The sequence below is a fragment of the Balaenoptera borealis genome, assembly GCF_965194805.1.
Source record: "Balaenoptera borealis genome assembly, chromosome: 2".
Taxonomy (NCBI): Eukaryota; Metazoa; Chordata; class Mammalia; order Artiodactyla; family Balaenopteridae; genus Balaenoptera; species Balaenoptera borealis.
The window spans coordinates 165,559,048-165,576,463 of NC_138867.1; the positions used below are offsets into that span (position 1 = coordinate 165,559,048).

General features: G+C 58.5%; 1 protein-coding gene across 9 annotated transcripts; it reads right to left on the reverse strand.

The window, feature by feature from the left end:
* Positions 1-994: 994 nt before the first annotated feature.
* On the reverse strand, positions 995-16,835 carry PDLIM7 (PDZ and LIM domain 7). 9 transcript variants are annotated; one of them, XM_082381023.1, is made up of 14 exons: positions 16,731-16,835; positions 15,672-15,777; positions 11,775-11,926; positions 11,664-11,694; positions 11,082-11,200; positions 10,647-10,667; positions 10,253-10,389; positions 10,056-10,092; positions 9,022-9,083; positions 8,638-8,875; positions 7,463-7,643; positions 1,707-1,827; positions 1,494-1,609; positions 995-1,338 (listed from the first exon to the last, which is right to left on the reverse strand). In XM_082381023.1, the coding sequence occupies exons 2-14, from the start codon at positions 15,765-15,767 to the stop codon at positions 1,252-1,254; spliced, it is 1,398 nt and encodes a 465-aa protein (XP_082237149.1). In that variant the 5' UTR covers positions 15,768-15,777; positions 16,731-16,835; the 3' UTR covers positions 995-1,251. The 9 variants fall into 9 exon arrangements, with proteins under 9 accessions (XP_082237149.1, XP_082237151.1, XP_082237150.1 ...); XM_082381025.1 differs by lacking the exon at positions 11,082-11,200 and having other exon boundaries at positions 10,651-10,667; XM_082381024.1 differs by lacking the exon at positions 10,647-10,667.
* Positions 16,836-17,416: the final 581 nt, after the last annotated feature.

The window sequence follows — 17,416 nt, forward strand, 5'->3', positions numbered from 1 at the left end:
TGGAACAGGAGAAATGACAGTCCCCCTGGGGTAGTGGAGGGCACCAGTGGGAAGCAAGAGACCCCAGGGAAAGATGGGGCCACCACCATAGCCTCCAGGTTTTGAGGTAGCAGGCAGAAGTAAGCTTCCGAAGGAGCATCCCTGGAGCATGGCACTCAGTGCCGGCCAGTCCCAGGACAGTGCAGCCAGCTTCGTGCCTGCCTTCTAGTCTGGCTCATGGCTCAGCAGCTGTGCGACTTTGGTCAGGTCTCCTAAGCTTTCATCTATAAAATGAGAATAACTGCAGGCACCTCACAGTGTTGCTGGGAGGATCATGTAAGACGATGTGAGGAATGACTGGTATACTCCAGATGTCTAGCAGACCTGCCTTCCTTCCTCTCCTCACCTCTCATCCCAGGTCTCCACTCTGGGCTCCCTGGGACCTGTCACTGGATCCCATCTCTGCCTTTTGGCTTGTTGCTCCTCTCTTCCCCTGAGTCCTGCCCCTCCTCCCAGTCTCTCTCCTTCTGTTCACCCCACTCACGGCTCTCGGGGCTTTTTCTACAACACAGATCTGAACACTTCTGTGCCCTGACCTCCCCACCGCCACCTTGTCCTCAGGAAGCAGTCCTGGCTCCTTGTCCTGGCACTTGTGGCTTCCCAGGACCGGAGGGCTGCCCTCTCCAGCCCCACCTTCTTTGCCTGCAGCATACAGATGGCAGCGGTCCCTCTAGGCCCTCACTCTGGCGTACTGTTTTCCATGTCCCATCCCTGAGGATGCCCCTCAACTCCTCTTCTCTGACTTCCACGCCAGGCCAGCCCAGGCGCCCCCCACTTCTGCGGGTCCTGGGCCCAGCACATGCGATTCCCCTTTGCCTCCTCCTGCTGACTGAGAGTCCTCCATGTCCCCATCACAGGACCACCAGGATGGTAAGCCCTGGAAAACTTAATCTCCACCCTGCTACGTGCCTCAGATCCCACCTTTCTTGATGCGTAGGGGGAAGTGCACACCGGACACAGCTGGATACAGGTTTATTGTGGCACTGTACGTGAAGAGGGGCCGGTGTGGCCAGCACCAGTGTGCAGAGGTGGTGGAGGGAGTGGGGAGAGGTGAAGCGGGTGGGCAGGGGCTCAGGGAACCGCAGGCTCAGGCCAAGAGTCGGGGTTGGGCAACTTTTGCTGCCCCTACCCAGAAATCTGGGGCGATGACTCCAGAACCAGCAACCCCTCCAGCTGGACAGGGCAGGGTGGGCAGCAGTGGGTGGGAGGGGCTCACACGTGGGAGAAGGCGTGGCTCTTGCAAAGGGGCTTGTCCTTCTTGGAGTAGAAAGTCTTTCCTTCCAGGTTGATCTGACATATCTGGGAACAGCCAAGGTCCAGTTACATGGGGTTGGAGGTGGCAAGAGAGGCCCCTTCCCAACCACTTAGGAATCCCAGAGGCAGGGGTGGGAGGGAGGGTGGTGAAGAACACAGGGCTCTGGGGGCGGAGCCTGAGTCGGAGGAGGGGCACTCACCGCGCACACGAAGCACGTATCGTGCCAGCTGAAGCCCAGCGCCTCCAGGAAGCGGTCCCCAGCATCGATCTTGAAGTCACAGCCTCGGCATTTTGTGCCAAACATCTTCTCATAGTCTGGAGACACACAGAGAGGAAGGGGACCCTGGGTTCTCCCCTGCCCGCACCCCGCCCCCTCACCCAGCCCCGCCTCCTTGCCTGTTCCACCCCATACCTCGCTCGCAGTAGGGGGCCCCTTCCTCCATATAGAAGGCCCTGTTCCGAATGGGTGTCTTGCAGGCCGCACAGGTGAAGCAATGCACGTGCCAGGTCATCTTCAGGGCATGCATGATCTCCTGGGAGGAAGCGACAGTCACTTGGCAGCTCAGCACCCTCCTCTCCAGAGCCGGGGACACAGGAAAGCAGGCTTGGGTCCTCTTTCTTTCAGGGTAAATGTTACGTCTGCACACGCATTGCTGCTACTTTCTCTCTCCAACCCTGAGGTCTCCCCGTGGCTGTCCACCACGCCATGTCTAAAGCTCAGCTCCCAATCTCTGTACCCCAAACCTCTCGCATTCCCACAGCTGTCTCCATGTCAGTTGATGGCAACTCCATCCGCATGGGCCAAATTCCCTGCTTTCTCCCACACCTCACTTCAGGTCCACCAGGAAATCCTGCTGGGTCCACCTTCAAGATGCGTCCGGATTCTGACCACTTCTCACAGCCTCCGTGACGTGAGATGTGAGCCTTGGGCACCTCTGACCTGGATGACTGCATGAAACTGGCTTCTGTGCTCCTTCCTCTGCCCCTACAGACTGATATCAACCTGTGCCAGGTCACATCCTTCTCTGCTCCAATTCCTACCTAGTCCACATTTCTCTGAGCAAAAGCCAAAGCCCTGGGAAGGGCCCAGAGGCCAGCAAGTCTGGCCTCTGTCCCTCTGCTCTCCCCACACGGCCTCTCATCCATGGCTGACACACCAGACACACCGTCTTGGGGCTTCACACCAGCTGTCCCCTCTACCTGGACTGCTCTGCACCAGATACCTGCAAGGCTTACCCCTCACCTCCTTCAAGTTTCTGCTCAAAGGTCACCTTCTCCATGAGGCCCACTCTGACACCACCAGTTCATAGGCCAACCCGCCTTCCCAAAGCCACACTCCCAATAGCGCTTTCCTTTTTTCCACACTAACATACTACCAGGTAATTTACCTATTTTGTCTAATGCTTATTGTCTGCTCCCCACCCCCTTCTTCCTGATCCAGTGTAAGGTCCAGGAGGGCATGAAATACCAACTGTTCTGTTAGCAGGTATATCCCAACAGTGCCTGGTCCATGGGTATTGCATCACCAGTGCTCGTGAGTTGAGTTAACCTGCTCCACTGGAGGCCTGCCAAAGCAGAGGCTGCTGGTGGGCTGAGCTCTCCCTGGGGCTGGGACCCTCGGGCCAACCAGGGCAGCAGCATTCCTATCTGGAGCAGGCAGAAGGCAGTGTGGAGCTCGGAGGGGGGATCAGATCTTTGGGTTCAGCCAGACCTTAGCTGCATGGCTTGCCCAACAGCTTTACCTTCTCTTGACATTTGGCTCCTTCCCTTTTGAACTGAGAGCCTAATCCCAGCTTTGCAGGGGTGTTATAAAGATGGTCCCACATCTGAAGCCAGGGGTCCCAGACCCAGTGCCTGCCAGGGCCAGGTGGGGCCTGTGCTGTGGGAGAGCACCTGTTCTCCCTGCAGGGGTGGTGCTGACCACTTCATTTAGGAATGCCTGGAAGGCTCAGGTGGAAATCTAGGTGTTAAAGTCAAATCCAGTTTTTCAATGTTGGCCATTAATTTAAAAATGAAACAGTGTGGACCAAGTAAGACATAAGTGTGGGAAGCACCTAGCTCTCAGCTGGCCCGTGTGACCTCTATAAAATCTGTCATGGGAATTCCTGGCAGTCCAGTGGTTAGGACTCCATGCTCTCACTGCTGAGGGCCCAGGTTCGATCCCTGGTCAGGGAACTAAAATCCCACAAGCCGTGTGGAGTGACCAAAAAAAAAAAAAATTTGTCACATCTCACATATACCTCTCAACCACCCTGGGCAGGAAGTTACTGCCACCCCCATTTTAGTGAGGCCCAGAGAAAGTGACTTGCCCCAGGTCATACAGCCAATAGATGGTGGAAATGTGTTTTGAGCCCAAGTCTGGCTCGCTACAAAGCTGGCTCTTCCCACTGCCTGGTGTTGCCTCTTTGCAAGGATAAGACAAAGGGTTGGGGGAAGGAACTTGGCTGTGAGCCCACAGAACAGGGTCTTGGCAGGAGCATAGGGAGCCCAGAGCTGGGCCCAGTGGGAGCGTGGGCAGAGAGGCAGGTCTCTGCCAGTATCCAGAAGAACCCGTGAGCCAGTTTTCCCTATCTTATGCCCAAAGCTTCCTAAATCTATCTGCCTCTCCCATCCCACCATGCTGACCCAGGGCCAGCAGCTCAGTTCTCCTCCTCTAGCTGTCTCCCCCTGCCCCAGGGAAGCTTGCCAGGCACACCTGACCTCAGCAGTCCCCAGCTCTGAACTTCTAACACGGCCCCTGCCCCCCTCTTCCGCCTCATCTCACACCCTCCCTGGGTGTTGCCTTGTGACACAGCTCTTCCCTCCTCTTGGAACACTTTCCCCTGATCCTTCTCCATGCTAATTCCTACTCATGTTTTAAGTTCAGCTTAGAGGCCACTTCCATCCACTCCTTCAAGTCTTAATTGACCACTTCCTATATATGGGGCACAGCATAATGCGTGAGCAAAACAGCCCTGGCCCCAACCCATGAAGTTCACCCTGGGGAAGAGATGGGACAACAGGGCTGGAAGGTAGTGAGCAAACAGTGGGGAGCCTGGGCTGGTGGGGAGGGTGGGTATCAGAGAAAGTGCCCCTGAGGAAGTGCTATTTGAGTCCCGGATGAGAAGAAATGAGGTAAAGAGAGTGCTAAAGAGTATTCCTAGCAGAGGACAGCCTGTGCAAAGGCCCTGTGGTGAAGGGAACAGCACACTGGCAAAATGGAGAAGCCCATGTGGCTGGAGCACAGAGTGAGGGGGGCTGGTGGTGAGTGGTGAGCCTTGAGAGCATAGTGTTCCAGAGGGTCCCCAGACCAGGGGACAGGTCCCCTCTAATGTGTCCCCTCCAACTCTGCTGAAACAACCTGACTGTCCTGTGTTTCTCTCCCCATGCTCCACTCTGAGCTCCGAGAGCAGGCATAGTCCCAAACACCAGGCACAAGCAGAGCCCAAAGCATGCGGTAAATTGGGAAGGTTAGCTTCCTGCCCCATGGGAGGGTGAGGTAGGAGCTTCCTGGGGTCTGTCAGGCCCTGGAGTCCCTGCAAGAGGGGAAGCTGAGGGCCCCTGGGCCACACTGTGGAACCACTGGCCTGGGCTGGGGCAGGAGCAGGGCTTGCCACCTTACTCTGGGCTTACTCTAGGACCCAGGAGCCAGTCAGGCTCTGTGAGCCTTGCCCCCTCATCTGCGGCCTGGGTGATAACCCTGCCCACCCAAAACTGTGGCGGGGAGGGACAAGAGTGCCGTGCAACACAGGCAGGGCCATCAGCGAACAGAAGGGCCTTGATCTGTGGGAAACGAACCCAGATGCCAGCTTAGGAAAGGTCCTGGGATCCAGCCCGTTCTGCTAGAACAGTCCAACAGGGTATGGCCTAGGCTGGTGGAGAAATTACTGTGATCTTGGGCAAAATTTCCTCATGTGTAAGATGAGAATAATCCAACTGACTTCGTAGTATGATTAGCTGGATGCCTACACATAGTAAATGACCCACAACACAAGACTGTGATAATATCCTTTCTTCCCTTCCAGTCTACTGATGGAACCCCCATTTTTTGCTGGGCACATAGCTATACCAGACTATATTTCCCGGCCTCCCTTGCAGCTCAGTGTGGTCATGTGATTGAGTTCCGGGCAATGGGATGGAAGTGGAAGGGTTGGGTGACAGCATCTTCTAAAGATGGCTCCCAAGAGCCTTCCACCCTTTCTTCTCATTCCAACATCCTGCTGGTTGGAACGTGGAAATTTTGCCTGAAGCTCAAGTGGCATCTTGGACTACGAGTGGTAAGTAAGCCAATGTTGAGAATGTCCGAGAAACAAGATACAGGAGCCTGGATCTGCCTACAAGTCCCAGATTGCCCACCTCTGGACTTTCTTAGGTGAGTGATAGCCGCCATTATTTTTTCTATCACTTGCGGTCAAGGTAATCGTCACTAACATGACCATCACTACAGAGCTCTCTAGCCACATCTGGAAGCTCTGCCTATGAATCCAGAAATGGGGAGAAGCATGAGTGGCAAGAAGAGCCCAAGCTGAAAGTCAGCAGTGCCTGGGGCTGCTCTGGTTCGGCCCTCATGCTCTGCAGCCTTGGGCAATTTCTGCCTCTCTCTGGACTTCAGTTTCCATACAGGTACAACTGAAACCCCCTCAACTTGTCACCCTGCCTGTTATGCTCCCCTTTCCTCAGGCTGCTCAGCCCCTGACACCCTCAGAGTCCCCTTCCTCTGTGTGAGCTCCTGGGGGCAGGGCCACACCTGTCTCTTCACGAGGTGCCCCTAGCGTGGGGCATACTGCCCACACTCAGTAAAGAGAACGAATGGGAGAAGGTAGATAGTGCATCACTCTTAACCCATGACATGTGCTGACCCAAGTCCCAAGCCCAGCTCTGGGTGGCAGCTAGGTTGCCCTGCAGGAGACCAGGTCAGGCTATACTGCATATTTAGCCTCAGCGGGAAGAATAGGATTTTGAATCACAAGTTTTTGAGCCTAAATTTCTGGCTTTGCAAATCAATAGTCCTGTGTCCTTCAAGCCCATCAAGTCATCTTTCAGAGTTTCCGTTTTCATATGTACTAGGGGCGGCAGACACTGTGCATTAGCCTCCCAAAAGCCTGTCACAACCCCCTTCTCTTTTGCCTTTCTCTCTTACAGAGGACAGAAGCTAAAATACTGGATTTGCCAGCTTCCCCCATGGCCCAGGTGCTCACAGGATTACAATTCCAACAACTGAGATAAAGATGCAAGTTCCTGGTTTTTCTTCCAGAGTCAAAAGGCAAAACCTCATTAAAAGAAAGCATCTGACCCAACCATTTATCTGGCAACCATGATACAATACACTTGAGGACAAAGATCTACATGCTAAGGATTTCAGAACTTAAAAAGAGGAAAAGCCTGAAGGCATCCTTGAGCTGCTATTCCACCCCTGGAATTCTTGTGATTGAAGTAAATATTACTCCTTCTGTTTCAGCCTCTGTAGTGGGGTTTTCTATTACCGAAGCTGAATGCAGTCCCCACACAGCAGCCATCTCTTGTTTTGGCCTGCCTAGCACTTACCTCCCTTCTTTGGGTAATGTCATCCTGGTTTTATTTTCAAGGAGCCAGTCCTGTGGTTCAGGCAAGGCCACCAGACCCCACTCCAGGAGGGGGTGTCACCCAGGCCTGGCCAATTAGAGTCACGCGGCTTGGTTCGGAGATGGGCATGTGAAGCAAGCCAGGCCAATGGGCATCAGCACGGGGACTCTTGATACATCAACTGGCACAGAGATGCTCTCTTTCACTTTGTGGTGCTAACCTGGGGAGATGTAACCCTGGAGCCACTGTGGCACCATCTTTGCCGCTTTCTAGGGAAAAGCATGCTGGGAACGAAGCCAACAAAGATGAAACCAGAGGCAAGCAGTAGAAAGACTCCTGATGACCTCGGGATACGCATTCAGCTGGGCCTGAAGTTAGCACCCCTCAGCCTTTCTGATTATTTGCGCCAACGCTCTCTTGCTTGAGCCCTTTTGAGTAGGATTTAGGTCATTTGTTAAGAGGATCCTGATTAATGAAAAGTAAGATCAATATAGCAGCCCGACTGTTAGGCTGGTAAGGTTCCAATAGGTTCCTGCAGGGAGAGCTCCCAGGCTCAGGAGTTGCTCAACAACACTCAACACTCAAGGGTCAGACTTGCCTTCCCAGCCACCCGCCAGCCCCACTCACGCCAGTGATCTTCTTCTTGCATTTGGCACAGCTGGGTGCATAGCGCACGTCATAGCAGGGCGGGCAGAAGATGGCACCCTTTTCCTCGAAGAAGCCACCCTCTTCCAGGACCTTCCCACACTGACTGCACACAAACTCCTCGGGGTGGTACGCGTGGCCCAGTGCCACCAGGTAGCGGCCCCTGGCAGGAGGCAAGGGCAGTGAGCGGGAATGGATGCAAACGAAGTTGGGGCTCCTGGCCAGAACCCCACGGGGTTTACCCAACACCTACTACGAAGCCTTGCAGGGAAAGTTCATTCTCTCCATCTCCAAATAGGGTAGAAACAGGCTTGGGAGGTGACTTGACCAAAGTCACACAGCAAGAGAGACAAAGCTGCACTGTTTTGATGACAGGAGATGAGGGAGAGGGGCAGTGTTGGAAAAGGGAGGAAGGTTACACTGGGTGAGAGCTGCTGATTTAGGCCTAATAAGTTGAACCCAAGGAATTGGTGCCCTGGGGGGGCAGGAGGCCTGGAGTGCCCGTGAGCCCTGAAGACCAGTGGGCACTTGAGCTGAGCCTGGTCCCCACCCTGTCCTGCTTGCCTGTTCCATCTGGCCTGGGGAGGGCCCTGCAGGTCCCAGATAAATGGGGATGTCTGAAGGAAGGGGTGCTTCACAGAGCCTAAGAGCTGACAGGAATCTAGAGCAGTGAAGGGCCTGGGATGAGAACTAGGAAGGCACACTGTCACACTGATTCTGGGGGGCTGTGTGACTCTGCCAGGCCCCGGGGAGCAGCGCAGAGAGGGAGGGACTTCAGAGGCTTAGCAGAGAGAGACCAAGCAAGCAGGAAGGAGAGAGGCAGAGGGGCTGGGAAGGGGAGGCCCTTCCTTGCCCAGAGAGCAGCGAATCTAGGGCTGCCGCTTGGCTGTGTCATTGGCACTTCCTCCATTTCACCAGGGCAAATGCTGAACAGAGGCTAATGACGGGTGGGCTGCGGGTAAGGAATGCGGGATTCAGAATCTGAGGAACCAGCCCAGGTCCCTACCCTCACTCCGATAAGGAACCGAATCCTCATCCTCCCGCAGGCGCGGTTGAGATGAGTGGGGAGATAGATGGGGGAGCAGAGATCAGAAAGACACCAGGGTTGAACTTGAGATCAGGAAAGACCACGGTAGGAAAGGAACAGGGCCACCCACCGGATGACCTTGTGGCACTGGTGGCACACGGGAGTCTTGCCATTGCTGCCACCGCTGCCTCCAGGGCCCCCTCCAGCGGCAGCCTGCACAATGGAGGTGCGGTTCTGCATGGGCGTGGGTGTGGCTGGCTGGGTGTGCCGGGTCAGCACCGTGCTGGTCTTGTCCGGGGCGTAGCGCTCAGCGAACGCAGGGTCCACAGCCCAGGGCGGGCGGCTGGTGGGGCTGGGGGTGGTAGGGCCTGCCAAGGCCAGGAAAGTGACTCCAGGGGGGTGTCCAGGGACGCCACAGGACAGTGGGGAGACCCCGGGGCAGCTTGGAGGGGCCCACCCCCATGCCTCTGGAGGCTACCCACCCTTCCCCAGGCCCGAGCCCACTCTCTCTCACCAGGCCAGGGTTCCTGGGGTGTAGCTGAAGCTGGGGCTGGGGCTTCTGTCCTGGGCACCTGGCTGTAAGATCTGCCATTCAAGGCCCTGCACGGCTGAGGCTCCTGGCATGGCTCCACCCCCCAACCTTGGTCCTGCTGGCCCCATGGGAGATGCGTGGGTGCATGAGAGCTGCTGGATTGGACTCCAGGTCCCACTGGGGTAGGGATGGGTAGGGCAGCTTCTCCTAGCCAGGTTCCAGCTGGCTGGTCTGTGGCACAGGGCTGGGAGGTGGAGCAGGGCTCTCACTTCTGGGGCAACTCTTGGGTCTCCTTCTGATGGCAGGGCCCCCTTTGCTGGGTACCCCCACCCACTGAGACCCAGACTGGCAGGGCCCATACTGGATCTTATCCATCTAACACCCCTTTACCCCAAATGCAAACCAAGCCCACAAAGATAGAAGACAGAGGCAGAAAAAGCAGGGCCGAGCATGTTTATTTTCATGCCTAAGCCAGCACAGACCTGGCAGACAGCAGTACCATAGGGCAAAGAGTGAAGTCAGTGTCAGATGGAGCCAGGCCCTGTGCCAGGAGGGCAGCCGAGGCCAGGCCAGTAGGAGGCTCAGTCCAGGGGCAGGAAAGGGAGGGGTGAGGTAGGCAGAAGCTGGAGGCACCAAGGGGGGGTGCCCTGGGAGGAGGAACAGAAAGAGAGAGGCAGAGAGGGCAGCCGGCCGGCGAGGGCCAGGCTACGACTGCACGTTGAGCACGTGGGCAGAGCGCTGGTGGTGCCAGTCCCGGAGGCGGGTGTAGCGTGGGCTCTGCAGCTCCAGGACATACTTTTCCCTGAGGAGCAGAGAGAGAAGGAGGAGAAAGTGGAAGGAAGGAGAGATGGAAGGGAGGAAGGGAGGAAGGGAGGAAGGGAGGAAGGGAGGGAGGACTGAAGAAAGGAAGGAGAATGGAGAAGCCTGGCTAGGGACGGCCAGGGGCAGACACAGGGTGGTGGGTGGAATGGGAGAGGCAGGAAGTGAGAAAGAGGGGCTGGAGCTCGTCCTGTTACCTTGATTTCTTCAGATGCTCCTCATCCGGGTCTTGCACTGAGAGGGCAGAGGCAGGAATTGACCAAGAGCAGACAGAAGGCCACCCCAGCCCTGAGCCCTGGCAGAGGGTCACAGGGTGCTGGAGCAGGCTCCAGCTAAGCCCAGGCCCGGGTTGGGGGCCAGAAGAGAGTCTTCCCTGCCCTGGGATGGCACTTACTGAACTCGGTGCCCGTGAGGTGGGCGAGAATGCGGAAGGAACGGGACTGGCCTGTCCCAGGCCTCGGCCGCCAGTCCTCCGTGTCCTCCATCAGCCGCTGCTTGCTGGCGTCTGGGACCAGCAGTCGGAGCGGCTGTCTGTGGGGAGGGTGTGGCTCAGAACCTCATGCTGGGGTGGGCAGCGGGGGCAGCCCCTTCCCAGATTGGTACATGTGGGCTATAGTGATGGCAGAGTGGGGAAGGGCAAGGCCAGGGCCCTGCTGGGTGGGAGGTTGGATAGGTAAGTGAGAGGGGAGGAGGGCAATCAAGGTGAGAGGAGGGCAGCCAGGGTGGGAAGGGGCCACCACCCAGAGTGCCAAAAGGAAGAAAGAGAGGGACAGGCAGAAGGGGCTCACTGACTTGTCAGGGGTCTGCACCTGTGAAGGAAATAGACACATGGACAGATAAAGGGACAAAGAAATAGACAAGGGGAGGAAGAAAGATGGCAAGGGATCAGAATAGCTTGAGGCAAGGCTGCACTGTCTAGGGCTCAGACGACCCGACACTAAACCCCAACCCCAGGCCACCAGCGAGGGGGCGCTGCCTCGTTCAGAGCCTCCAGAAGGACAGTGCCCAGGCAGGAGCCACACCCTCGGAGGGGCCCTGTGCCTGCAGTCCCCGCCCTGGCCGCCAGGGGTCGCTGCCGCACGGTTCCGGCCCGGGCTGGGGCGCAGCGCAGACTGAGCAGCAGCGGGCAGCGGGCAGCGGGCAGCGGGCGGGCGTGGGGCTGTGGACAGATGACGTGGGCGGTGGGCGGGCAGGAGGGGTGTGGGCGGGCAGGGTGCACGTACCCATTCTGCTGCGGGGCGCTGTCAGCGGGCTGGGGGGCCCCGAAGGGCCGGGCCGTCTTGTTGAGGGAGGCGCTGGGTGCAAAGGTGTACCGCGGGGGGTCCGCGGCGGAGGCCAGGGCCTGGGCGGAGACAGAGCGGGCAGGGAGGGCAGGGGCGGGGACCTGGCTAGAGTGGGGTGCCCCCCTGGCGCGGAGAGGACTGGAGAGGACTGCGGCGCTCCAGCCCCACCCCCACACATCTGGCCTGAGGCTACGGAGAAGGGGCGACTCGGGTTTCAAGGGGCCCATTTGGGAGCGATGATCTCCGCCCACGCGGCCCGAGGGCGAGGGCGGACTAGTGCAGCTTGCAGCACAGGCCGGCGGGAGGCAGACAGGCAGACGGACAGACAGGCAGATATGCGTGGTACCCTGACCGTGCGGCAGCCCCCGGCCCAACTCCCAGTCCCCAGACTCCCCAGCTGGCCTCCACCCTCTACTCCCAGCCAGGGATGGGGGTACCAAGGCTGCACCAGGGAGGGCAGGTCAGCCCGGACGTCCAATCCCACCCCGCCTGCCGCCCAGATGTCCCAAGCCCCTCACATACCTTCTGCGGTTTGCTCTGAGGCGGCTGGGCCCTAGAAGAGAAGGGAAAGGGGTGTTGATGGGCAGCCCCAGTGGCGTGCCCACCTGCCAGGCCTGCTCAGCGCCCGCATACCTGCTGAGACCCAGGCTGAGGCGCTCCCCGCAGGCACGGATCTTGTTCTGGGCTTCGATGTGTGTGAGGCCCCCCGCATTCTCGCCATCGATACTCAGCACCCAGTCGCCCACGGCCACGCCGGCCTGCGCAGCTTTACCTCCAGGAGTGAGCTATGGAGAGACAGAGGATCATGGAGGCCCAAGGCTCTGCAGGCCAAACTCAGGCCAACAGCAGCCAACCCTGCCTTTCCTTAGCTGCTCCACTTGCAGAACCCAGAGGCCTCTTCATTCAACATATTTCTGGGCAGCTGCTGCATACTAAAGCCATCTGGAAGGGGGTGGGGCTCACCTGAGCTTCACCATCGCCCCAATCACCCTGCTTAGTTATTCGTTCACCTCCAGGGACCCTCCCCACAGTCCAGAAACTGCTGACATCAACAAGCAGCCACCTTCAGGCTAAAACCCAAGCTTCTCAGCTCCAGCCGCAGCCTTTTGAGGCCCCTGCTGGCCTCTCGCCCAGGCCATTCCACCCACCAGACATGCCCTCTGGCTTGTGCGTGTGGCAAGTACCTCCCTGAGCACTGTTGGGTGCTCTCATTGACCTCTTACACTCCTAGCACCCTGTCCTGGGGCCAACTGCAGGGATCTACCGGAACACTTTGAGCGCCAGGAATAGGCCCCATCACCTCTAGGTTCCCAGTGATCAGTGTGACTGAATGGGGTCCAAAATGTCAGCTGGGGCTTCATAGGTTGTAAATAAATATGGATGTCACCCCCAAGCCCTCAACTGCCACATCACCCTCTCCCCCCAGTCCTTCAGGCTCTGAGTTGTGAATCCCTGGTTCCCATGGCAAATGAGGAGCAATAGTAGGCTGGAAGGAATGGTCACCACCAGTATGAGCTGAAACTATCAGGATGACCTCTGGGAAGTGGTGGGCTTTGGCGAAAGGAGAGTGGGATGGGCTGCCTCTGGTGTGAGAGAGTCCAGCTATTTATGAAGGCCTCAAATGCTGGAAGGAACCAGGATTTGGCCTTGAGATTAGGAGGAACCAACAGCAGTTTTAAGGCCCGGGGTGGGGTATTTGCCAGGGTCCAGATAGAGGTGACCCTGAAGAACCCAACTGGGCCCTCCCATCCCTCTAGCCTAGTGGCAGCAGCAACACAGGCAGGAGTAGCACTACTGTTCATAAGTCTAAGCCCACAGGGCTGCCTGGCCATCTGGCAAGGGGCCTGGCATTGAGCAGGCTTGGGGGGAAGTGCTGGGAGGCAGATTCACATTGTGAGATTTGAGGGGTACAGGCTGCCTGTGGCCCCATGAGGCTCATCAGGTAGGCTGATGCTCAGACTCAGTTGAGGTAGGGAGACAGGAGGTAAGGGGTTCCAGAGAGATGGCAGAGGGACCATATGCAGAGACTAATGGCACTAGGGCAAGAAGGGAGACCTGGGTTTGATGGCTCTATTTCATGCTTGGGAAGTTAGAAGGGTAAGACAGCTGGGTGGCCCTTTCTTCACCTGCTAAAGGATAACAGCAGCTTACATTTATTGAGTACCTAGTACTGCCAAACACTGAATCCTTCAACAACCCTGTGGAGTAGAGTCTGGGAATATACCTATTTTACACATGGAAAAACAGAGAGGTTAAGTAACTTGCTTCAAGTCGCCCAGCTAGCAACTCAAGAGACAAGGCCAGGACCCTGGCCCTAAGGCCCCACCCTACCAGGCCATCTCAGCTGAGAGCTGGGGCCCAACTCAGAGGTCAGCCCTCTGGCTGGAAAGACCCCCTGACCTCCTAGCTGGGTTTAGGGCTTGGATCCCCTATCTTACCTCTAGTCCAATCCAACCCCTTATAATGGGCATGGGGAAGTGACGCCCTTGCAAGGAAGTGACTTACTCAAGGTCGTGGTGAGTCAGTAGACGGGAAACCTGGTCTGGCCACTCCCTACCCACACTGGCTGGCTCCTGGGAGGTGTGGGCTAAGCTTGAGGTGGGGGTCTCAGGTTGAGCAGGAGCAGTTGGCTCCCAGAGAGGGGATGGGGAGCTGGGGACTACTTCCTTCTCTGGAGTGAGGAGGATAGGAAGCACAGGAGGGATAGGGGAATGATCAGAGAGGGGGAGACAGAAGCAGAAGGGGGGGGCAGGGGGGGCAGGGTGTGTCTGGAGAGAGAAGCAAGAGGGCCCAAGGGACCAAGGAAGGGAAAAGCCAGGGGGCTGGACACTGCATGGAGTAGGGGGTGAGTCAGCCTGAGGGCTCCACTGAGCAGCCCAACCCCCAAGTCCCAGACATTACCTCATCTCCCAGGCCCGGGCCTACAGCCAGCCCTAGCCCCTCCCTGCCCCCCTACATGCTGGGGTCAGGGGAGAGAAAGGGTGCCAGCCCAGCTCAGAAAAGACCACCTCACACACCCACCCACCAGGGTCTAGGTCCAACTCCAGGGATGGGCTCAGCTAGTGGCCCCACCCACATGCTAGGGCTGCTGACAAGGGAGCCTGGGCTCAGAGTGCCCCCAACAGGCCACATTTGAAAGTCCATCCCTTAGGCTACTTTGTTGCCCATCCCCACCAATGAAGAAACTGAGGCGCAGAGGTCAGCCAAGGCCCCAGCCACATTGGCCAGCACTTTCCCAGGGAGGGGAGTATAGGGTAGGTTTCCAGGGCTGGCAAGGCTTGAGTATGGGGTGGGTGTATGTGGTAGGGACACCACTGCCCTTAGCTACCTTGCTGGTAGGGGAGCTTCCAGGGAACCCTGTGGAAGGGTCCCTGGGAACAGTGACTGCCTGCCTGGCCTGGCCACCAAGCCCAACTCTGACAGACTCTGCCTTGGGGCCCCCTCTAGCTGGGCCCTCTGGCCCCCTCCAGGCTGTGCTTGCCCTGGGCTTCCTGCCAATAGCTGCCTGCCCACCAGGAGCCTGGGTGGGCCTCTCTGGACAAGCGGATATGGTGACAGGAAGTCCCCACCCCCTCCTGACCCCCAGGCCACAGTCAGAGACACCAACCCAAGGGCTGGCCTCGTGCTCTCAGGGCAGGCAGTTTGTTCTGTGTCCCACAACTGACCCCACAGCTGGAGCCACAGCCTGGTGGTGATCAGCTGAGGGGCCCACTCATGGGGTTCAGGGGTCCAGGCCTAGGCCAGCTTTTTTCCAGCTCTGCACACTCCAGCCACCAGTTGGCCATCCCAGCATGGGGCTGCATTCTTGGGCTTATAAGGCAATCCCCCTGCCATAGGGAGGAGCCAGCCCCCAGCTCCGCCCCCACCAGAACAGGCTCTTGGGAGCTGAAGTCACAGCCCTAGAGCCCCGTCCCAACCCCTGCTTGGGGTCAAAGGCCACTGCATCCTGAATGGGACCAGTGGCTGGGATATAGGTCCTCACATAAGCCTGGGGAGAGGTGCCCCACCCACCCACGAAAACTGCAGGCCACCCCTGTGCCTGAATTCCAATCCCTGCTTTGCCATGGAATCGCTGAAGGAGCCCCTTCACCTCTCCAAGTCATCTCAACTGGATAAACAGGTTGAGAGTTGCTATTCCTTGGGTGGCAATGAGGATGAAGTGAGATCCTGCAGTCAGAGTGCCCTGCCTGGGGTCCAGCTCCAAGCATTGCTCCCTCAAGCAGCTTAGACCCTTCCTGGAGACCTCAGGCTCCCCTCCTCCAGAAATGGCATCTCCCTGAGCCTCGAAGGTGGCCCCAGGAGCTTCGTGGACTGGCATCAGGTACAGTGCAGTGCTGTGGAAGTGTGGGAGCTCCTTTCCTAGTATCTGCCTAGTTGGGAGTCCTTGTGGCAGGTGCCCACATCTCTGGACCTGGACACCTCTTGGCCTACTGGCCTCAGCTCACTCCTGCTCAGACTCCTCCCATCACTCACTGGAGATCTGAGCACCCAAAGATTCCTGAGGGAGCCCCTGCCTCAACCTAGGCTCACCCGGGAGATGGAGAGGGGCACATTGAAGTCCTTGCCCCCCTGCAGCCGGAAGCCCCAAGGTGCTGGCCCCTCTAGTACCACCTTGAAGGAATCCATGGTGCCGCTCCTGAGAGGAGAGAAAAGGTGAGTGATGCATAGTGGGTGCACAGGCAGGCCCATCACGGGACACCAGCCTCAGACTAGTGCCAGGCAGGCACTGGCAGACGCTGAGCACACCCAGGGGGAGGGTAGGCGGGCACCTTGTTAGGTTTGGCTGGGCTACTAGCTGGCAGACCTCACTTTGGAAAGACAGGGGCAACCCCCCTTCCCTAAGGAACTGGGAGGGTGAGGGGAGCCCGCATCCAGTCTTGAGGTTCCTCTCATCCAGGAGTGGACCGCAGGGCTAATTTGGCACGGCCTCCTCCCAAGCCAACCTGGAGCCTCGGACTGGACGGCAAGGCCAGTCCGGGGCCGGCGCTCCTCTCCCCCGCCCCCAGGTCCCGGCAGGCAGGCCTCGACTGGAGCCTGCTCGGACTATATAAGGCGTGTAAGCTGACACTATGCGGAGAGCCAGCGGAGGGAGCACACGGGGGCTCGGGACGCGAGGGGGAGGGGTGGGGAGGGAGGCAGCTGGAGCGGGTCCTAGCCATTCCAGGACCAGTCGAAGCTGCTGGGAGCCAGGGCGGGACCCCTGGGCGCTGGGGGGGACTGCGCGGGGGCGCGGCCCCTGCGGAGGCTGGTGGGGGCTGGGACTCCAAAGCGTGGCCAGGAAGGAGATTCATCCTGGAGCTCAGTGGGGGTGGTGCCTCCCACACAGGCCTGCTACCATCCCGACGTGACTCAGTTTCTCCCGCCCGGGCCCCATGCACTGGCCGAATCCGGGTAGTAGGGAGCGGCGCAGGCGCCAATCAGCCCCGCCGCAGCCGGCTTTGCCGCAAGAAGGCAGGGGCGGGGGTAGGGGCTCCGGCCCACCGGAGGAAGCGCAGAGCTGGCTAAGACCCCCAGTACCCCCTGTGGTCCCCAGTAGGCCTCTGCCCCCCGCCTGGTCCTGCCCGAGACGCCCCACGCTGTCGCATGTACCTGCTCGGCCCCGCCGGGGCGCTGCTCAGCAGCGGCCTCCAAAAAGCCCCGTTGGGTTCAGCCGCCCGAGTTCTGACCCCGCCCCCGTGGCCGCCGTCCGCTTTGAGCCCGCATAAGGGGGCGGAGCCAGATACCACGCCCCTGTCAGAGTCACGGCCTCTCGGGCGGTGGGAAGCCCCACCCAATCCTTCCGCTCCGCCCAATCACGAAGTCCTATCTCACTTTGAGCTGTAAGACACGGCCCTCCTGGGTCCCCTTGGTGGGGCGGGGCCTGGACGGGGCCTGGGCGGGGACTGGGCTGCTGGACACCCTCCTTGCCCCGGAGCCCGAGCCGCCGCTCTCCTGGCCCCTTGCGCCTCCCGTTGGAGGAATGAAAAGAAAGCCGCCTTAGAAACCAGACAGATCTGGACCTCAGTCATCTCTGAACCTTAGTTTCCAACTCGGAAAAATGGGACAATGATACTCGCCTCTCAGGGCCGCCGTGTAGATAGGCACAGTTTGGCGTAAGGTACAGCCATTGGCGGTTCCAGAATTTCTAAATCGGACGAATTTGGTAGAGAGTTGCGGGGTGGGGGTACCTCGAGGTGGGGTTAGTGGAGGAGGACAGGACACAGCGGAGCTTGAAGTTAAGTTTGCAGAACACTCCACCGAAGGCAGAAAATAATGGCAGCGGACGGAGGTGGAAG

Bases quoted from the DNA above. Each gene is read 5' to 3' on its own strand.
- PDLIM7 (XM_082381023.1), bottom strand. From the start codon at position 15,767: ATGGATTCCTTCAAGGTGGTACTAGAGGGGCCAGCACCTTGGGGCTTC. The intron at 10,390-10,646 runs GTGAGCCCCTTC...CCCTCCCCACAG, and splicing joins TGCAGACCCCTGACAAGTCA to ACAGCCGCTCCGACTGCTGG. The intron at 1,828-7,462 runs GTGAGTGGGGCT...GCTTCCTCCCAG, and splicing joins GCAAGAAGAAGATCACTGGC to GAGATCATGCATGCCCTGAA.